A 6,718-nucleotide genomic window follows, 5' to 3' on the forward strand; every position below is an offset into this window, starting at 1 on the left:
TGGTTGCTTATAGACACTCCATTTCAAAAGTTCAAATTTCACACTTTTCTCTTTTAATCTAATAAGAGCCAAAGCAGAAATGAAAGAAAGCAAGCTAAGATTTTTATATACAGTTCACATTTGCAGCAATGCAACTAGTAACTCAACGCCAGCTTCTAAATTTTTTCACAAGCAGAGAGTCTACATAAGAGGATTCAACAACATTTTGGATCATCTTGAATTGCTAAACATATATGACACAACAAAAAGACTATCTACGAACCTGGCCTACCAGTAAAACGATTGGATGGGACCCCTAGATGCCGGCAAAATTGTCCATCCTCTTCATTGTTAGCTAAAGGTGCTTTGCGCTTCCGAAACATCGCCTCTAAATTCTGATCTTCGCCCTCTACATTGCCTCTAGAACTGGAGTCAATGGTACCATGACCAGCTCCTCTAGGGTACAGAAATAGCTCTCTATTCCTCTGCAAAGGCATATGACTATACTTGTTGCCCTCCTGAGAAAGACCTAAACCAACGCCATCTATTTCAGACGCTGAACTACTTTTGCCGCTTGAACAAGGATGCAGACACTGACCCAACCTCAAAGATAAATCACATTCCCCACCTGGTGACTCCTGAGTGCCTAAAGCTGTTTCTTGTACAATTCTGTTAGCAACATGTTGAAATCTACCATACCGGGAGTTTTCCAATAGGCCAATTCCAGAAGGCTCAGGGACTGGAGTAATGACCGGTCTGCCAACAAAGATCATGTCTGAAGAAGTATTATCTCTTACAGTAGTCCTTACTTGAGCTTGAGGCTCTCTGGTTTCGCCACTGTAATACAAGGGGTAAACTGAACCCATATTCATCGTGGGCTTAGCTTCCATTGTCAATGGCTGCTGCTGACTCGGCGGAAAATTGTAAGGATAGTTACCTGAACCACTCGGCTTACTATTTTGATGAACATGCTGGTTAGAATCCGACACATGATTCGGTGAAAGAGCAGGAGTTGTCACTTTTGCATAGTTTAAGGGATTTCCAACAACAGGTTTAGGAGACCCTGAAGGAGGCTGTTGAGGTCTTGGACCAAGATATGTCCTAGGGTTATTATGCCGATCACTTCTCGAAGTTCTAACAGGTTTGCAACCCAAATTAAGTGCAGCTGATCAACACACAAAAATGACCCACAAAATCAAAAATTAAAAAAACACAACACTACCAGCTCAATAACACATAAAATCAGCTCAAAAACACTGAAAATCCCAAATGAGACATAAAAATATGATTTTTACAAAAACCCATAAAAATGGATCCAAAGAAAAATGAAAATTTTCATTACCTTCAACACATGGGGGCAAAAGGTCACCAGTTTCAGTTGTCTCATCTCTTCTTATAATTGTGTTAACAGCATCATTGAGTCGGTCCCATAGTGTATCAGAGTTCAAATACTCAGCCTAAAAAACCAAATCAACCAAAATCAACAAAAGGGTTTAAACAAAAAATCCACATTACAACAAAAATCAAGAAAAGGGTTTATAGAAACCTCTGAATTAGCTTTGGAATACATGATTTCTTCAGCTTTGAGAACAACAACAGGAAGTTTCTCTTGCCATTCTTTGTTTTTTTTAGTAGCTGGAGTGTGAGCTTCAGTGACAACCCTAATCAAACACATGGTGTGCAATCAGAGAATGTAGAAGAGAAAACATAGATGAAGAAAAATAAGAGAGAAAAAAAAAAAGATCAGAACCTGAAAATTTGTTGAATGATGGAACCTCTTAATGGTTGGTGACGCTCGCTGTGCCATGCTCTTCGAACACACTCGTATGGCCTTGGCCCTGGCCGCGGCATCTTCAACAACTTCACAATTTCAAAACACACACACAACACAAACAGGAACAATATGGGAAGAAGGAATGGACACAAATAATTGAGTAGTGTGTCTTTGTTTGAGGAGTTTACTTACATATTTACTCACATATTTTATTTCATATATTTTTTTATTCTTGAAAACTCGATGTCCAACCTAAACATTGATTAATTTGGATCCATCAAGTCGTATAGCGTAGGTTCAATTGAAATTAGAGTACAGTTTTCAATGAATCGACTCAACATAAAAATTGTTGACAACCAATGACTTGGATCTAAAAAATATATTGTTATTAATATACTTCCTCCGGTTCAATATATAAAAAAAAAGAATATGTCAACAAAAATTAATGTTGAAATTTTGTTTGATTTAACTTTCTCTTATATATATATATATATATATATATAAAGTTTGAAATGTGATTATTTTAATTTTTTTTTTATGTATATAGAAACAAACACAGTGTGGTGGTGGCACAGTACTGCTCTCTCTATTTCTCTCACTCACTCACTCTACATAGGGTTTTGTTTGTTTGATGGGTCAATTACACTTTGCTTCACTTGTCTTTGTTATTGCTATTCTTATTCCACATTTTCTAATGGGACTGTTTTTGTTTGGGGCAGTAGTAGTAGTAGCTTTCTCTCTTTCTTTCTTTTGTCTTCCTCAATAATTTAGAGGGTTTACAATTACCCATGGTTTTTTTATTTGTTCCTTTGATGGTGTTGTTTTGTTCATTTCAATCTTCTTTTTTTTTTTTTTTTTTGCTTTGTGTATGTGTGTGTCTAGGGTGGGGTCTGGTCACACCCTCTTTCTTGAGAAAAGGAGAGTGGGAGGGTTAGGTTACTATCAAAAAGTACCTGCATAATAAAGTCTATTAAAATTCTCCCCCTCTCCCTATACTATATTTAATATTGGGTTGTTACATGCATTATTATGTATCTATCTATTATCTCCCATCCCTTCTATACTTTTTCACTACTACATAAAATAAAATTGAACAAGCATGTCCATACATACACATTACATTGCCACCATATTCGTAGTACATACATATAGGAAAATGACAAAACATAAACTAATATCAACTTCGATATAAAGTAACCAAAGAGAATCCAGGTACATCATTCTTCCTTAATAAAGCTACTCAGATTCTTTTTCAAATTTTAACCCTTCCTAGTTCCTAGCTCAAATTATTTTTACCCTAGGGTTATTAAATTATGTTTCTTATTCATGTTTTTTATTCCACAGACAACACTGTTGTTTCGGATATGCTAGAATATTGTGCTACCTAAAAAGTACACCACATGATATGGGTTTATGTTACATTATTGTGTTGCAAAGGTCAAATATGAAGAAATAAGACGTGACAATGATACATTTAATGGACCATGACCCGTATGTCTAGTAAAAATAATATTTAGTATATGGTTTTTTGCTAGGATATTATATGAATGAATATGTGCATTGAATGTGCAGTGAACACATTGATGGGTAAACGGGTACATTCTGCAGCTTCAGCACTGTAAATAAATCCTTTTATGTGATGAAAACAGCCTTTGAAGCAATACTGACGCTGTATGGGCCTTCCCCACTCCTTCATGTCATGTCCACTCTTGACATTGCCTGCACAAAGCCAAATTTCTTTTTCAGTTTTTATGTAACGTTCACAATCCCACTTTCAAGTTCTATCCCCTTTTTTTTTTCTTTAGGGTACAGTACTTGTTTTGAAGAAGAAAATAAAGCTACAGTTTTAAACAGTAGTGTAATCCCCCTCACCTCACAGTTCTCTATTTTGTTTTTACTTGTACTTTTTATATTCTCAAAAGTACAGGATTCCAGTTTTTTATATTACTTCATCAAGATAAAAAATAATTAACTAATTAGTAAAAGGATTATAAGATAACACATAAAATCATAAACCAATTTCCCTCGTTGGTTTTGTGATGTGAGTTTCCCCCAATCAACAAGCAAACCATGTCCATGCTCGTGTAGTTTAATTTTCAGTTAGGAGTGAATCTTTTCTTTTATTGCTAAAATGCATGTGACGCATTTTTCAGACATTATTATCTACCTAAACTTTGCTTTAAGCTTTTAAGTTATTAAATGCTAATTTTTCATTTCATAAGTGATTGAGAGTTGGGACCACAATCTTCAGACTATAGCACTTTGAAGCATAAACACAAAGGTTATGCATCATTTTACTTCATCACCCAACCACTCCCGTATTAGCAATAAAGTTTAATTGTGAAAAACAATTGAAAGGGATGCAATTTTTAATTATAGCATTTCATTTCAATTAAACTAAACACGTTGTACAAAATAAATCAAAAATATGTTAGTTTTGGTCAAAGGTTGTATTTTGACTCTCTTTAGAAGCTGATAAACCAAAGACATGATTACATTATTGTTTGATTAATTAAATTAGTATCCACACAAGTTTGGTTGTGAATCCAAAGTGTGCATAAGTGATATATATGTGAGATTTTTGTTTGTCTTTTGTTAATTTTGTTTGATGATTTACTTGGTCAGGATGAGAGCAGAGGAGATGCAATAGATGCATCGTGCATGTCATATCAGAGTCATGTTGTGGTTAGTAAAGGGTTGTACTAACTTTTGTTGCCTTTCAATTCATTTCATTTTGATGGCATTTATGGCGGGGGTGTAAGCATAATAGTACCAAGGCTAAAGACAAATGTGGTGTGGAAAGCAACTTCCCATCACTCGATTATTACATGAGGACGGACAGTAAGTGAAGATTCTCAATCCAACTTCAGCTAATCACTTTTTTTTTTTTTTTTATCAATTGGTGTTGGAATTTTTATTTCTAATTTTGTGAAAAATAATAGATGTTGTCAATTAATTTAATTAAAGGAATGTTTGATTCTCTCATAAATAAATTGATTGAACATATGCCAATTGTGTAAATTGAAACAAACCATTCTATCACAAAATTGCTACAAACACAGTATCATTTCTTCCTTATCGGATTAAATGTCATATTTGAGTTATATATGATTGTTAAGAAAATAATTTACAGAATGAATTTCAATTGTATAAAATTAGTTTCATTGGCTAAAACACTTTTATTAATTGAAGATAACGAAGTAGTAGTTAAATAGAATGAAATTTAATAAATAAAGATACATTGATGAGAAATGTGGCATTAATACTTTAAAATAACAATTTTTTTAATCAACAAATATTTAATTGATAGCTCATGCAAGACACACTAAAAAGCTCGTGAAAAAATAAACCAATGCAAAAGTGTCGTAAGTATGCGGAACAGTTTAACCAAGCACTAGAACAAGCCCCACAAAACCAAATGAACTAGCGACCAGCCCTACACACAAACCCAAAAACAAACGGACCCTTTGTACCAACAAAATTGCAACAATGCAACAACAACATAGACCGTTCCTAACCCACCTGGGTTGGTCTAGAGGTATGGCTTGGAATTTGGGAGTGTGCTTCTCCATAAGGTATCACACTCGATTCTCTTTGGTGTCAATTTAAGTGAACTAATTTAACTTATTAAAAAAAAAAAAAAAAAAACAGAGACCGCCCCTCTACACAGCCACAAAACTCAAATTTTTGGCTTTTGTTTGTTTTAATCTTTTATTGGATGTTTGATGGTGGTGGAATCACTACATCAGTTCTAATTGATAAATTATGTCAATGTTATGTTGTTTCTATTATTATATTTTAGGTTTTTGTTGTTTAAACTTGACATAAAAATGTATGCCTTATGGAATATATATTAAATTGCTCTTTTATTTGATGTCTTGATTTATTGTTGCTATCTTAATTAAAGAATATATATAGTAGTCTTGAGCAAGACCAACCCTAAAATTTCTTGTGCCCCTACAACTAAAGTAATGGCACCTCTGTCTTAATCATATTTTAGAATTCTTTCTCATATTTTAGAATTCTTTCGTTTGTGCACTGTGTTAGAGCTTTAACAAAAAACTCATGATGGCAAAACGAACATAAAATAAATAAAGTTATAAATTTATAGGGAAAAAATAAGGCTAGAGCAACTATGCATGCACATGAGTCAATATAATGAAAAACATCAAATTGCAGAGGAGAAAAATAAATCTAAAAAATATCATAACAAGCAATACAAGATAACATCACTAACTATTTTCCTCAAAACTGACAAAGCCTTCCTAATAAAGAAATAATTCAATCTTTTTATTGACATAGAATAATTTAAGAACTAAACAAATCCATAAAAAAAACTAAATAAATTAAATCTTACTAAGAAATTAGTCATTACAATATTTAATATATTTTTTCAATCTTTTTTAATATTGTGACATGATTCTTAACTTACTTGAATCAATTAACGAAGATAAGTATTTTAGAAAACTATAAAACGAAATTTAATATGTCATAAAATTTAAATTAAAAATTTAATTTTGAATAGTAGTTAAATCAGACACAATTGATTCTCTCTCGTTGTCGTGAATAAGACATGATTTTATAAATCATGGATTTCAATCACAAACATATACACCGACTACTCACATGAATACAAACATGTCTTACATATAATACATTTTTTTTTTTCATTTTCCATGTATTAAATATCACTATTTGAGTTATGTGTATCATGCGAGAATAAATATTATATATGTTCGATGGAATAATATACCTTCACTATTTGTGAAGCAATTTTTTTTATAACTCTTACATACCCCATTCATTCCTTTTTAATTGTCGCTTTGGAATAATAACATCAAATTAAAGAACTAGATTTTTAAAGCTTTTTCATATATACCTTTATTTTAATATACCAATAAATTCATATTATTGCATACAATTTTTCTTTTCAATGAGTTTAATGTGTTAACTTTTTCTCATAGC

General features: G+C 32.5%; 1 protein-coding gene across 1 annotated transcript; it reads right to left on the reverse strand.

Annotated features, from left to right (window-relative positions):
* On the reverse strand, positions 1-2,111 carry LOC11438797 (uncharacterized). The gene is made up of 4 exons (XM_003609321.4): positions 1,730-2,111; positions 1,526-1,640; positions 1,322-1,436; positions 1-1,144 (listed from the first exon to the last, which is right to left on the reverse strand). The coding sequence occupies exons 1-4, from the start codon at positions 1,828-1,830 to the stop codon at positions 255-257; spliced, it is 1,221 nt and encodes a 406-aa protein (XP_003609369.1). The 5' UTR covers positions 1,831-2,111; the 3' UTR covers positions 1-254.
* Positions 2,112-6,718: the final 4,607 nt, after the last annotated feature.

The sequence above is a fragment of the Medicago truncatula genome, chromosome 4 (genome assembly GCF_003473485.1).
Source record: "Medicago truncatula cultivar Jemalong A17 chromosome 4, MtrunA17r5.0-ANR, whole genome shotgun sequence".
Classification (NCBI taxonomy): Eukaryota; Viridiplantae; Streptophyta; class Magnoliopsida; order Fabales; family Fabaceae; genus Medicago; species Medicago truncatula.

What these genes read in the sequence shown, in the direction of transcription:
- LOC11438797 (XM_003609321.4), bottom strand. Translation starts at nt 1,830, where the DNA reads ATGCCGCGGCCAGGGCCAAGGCCATACGAGTGTGTTCGAAGAGCATGG. An exon ending in ATTCCAAAGCTAATTCAGAG is followed by an intron (nt 1,437 to 1,525) that starts GTTTCTATAAAC and finishes TTGGTTTTTTAG; the next exon opens with GCTGAGTATTTGAACTCTGA. An exon ending in TTTGCCCCCATGTGTTGAAG is followed by an intron (nt 1,145 to 1,321) that starts GTAATGAAAATT and finishes TGTGTTGATCAG; the next exon opens with CTGCACTTAATTTGGGTTGC.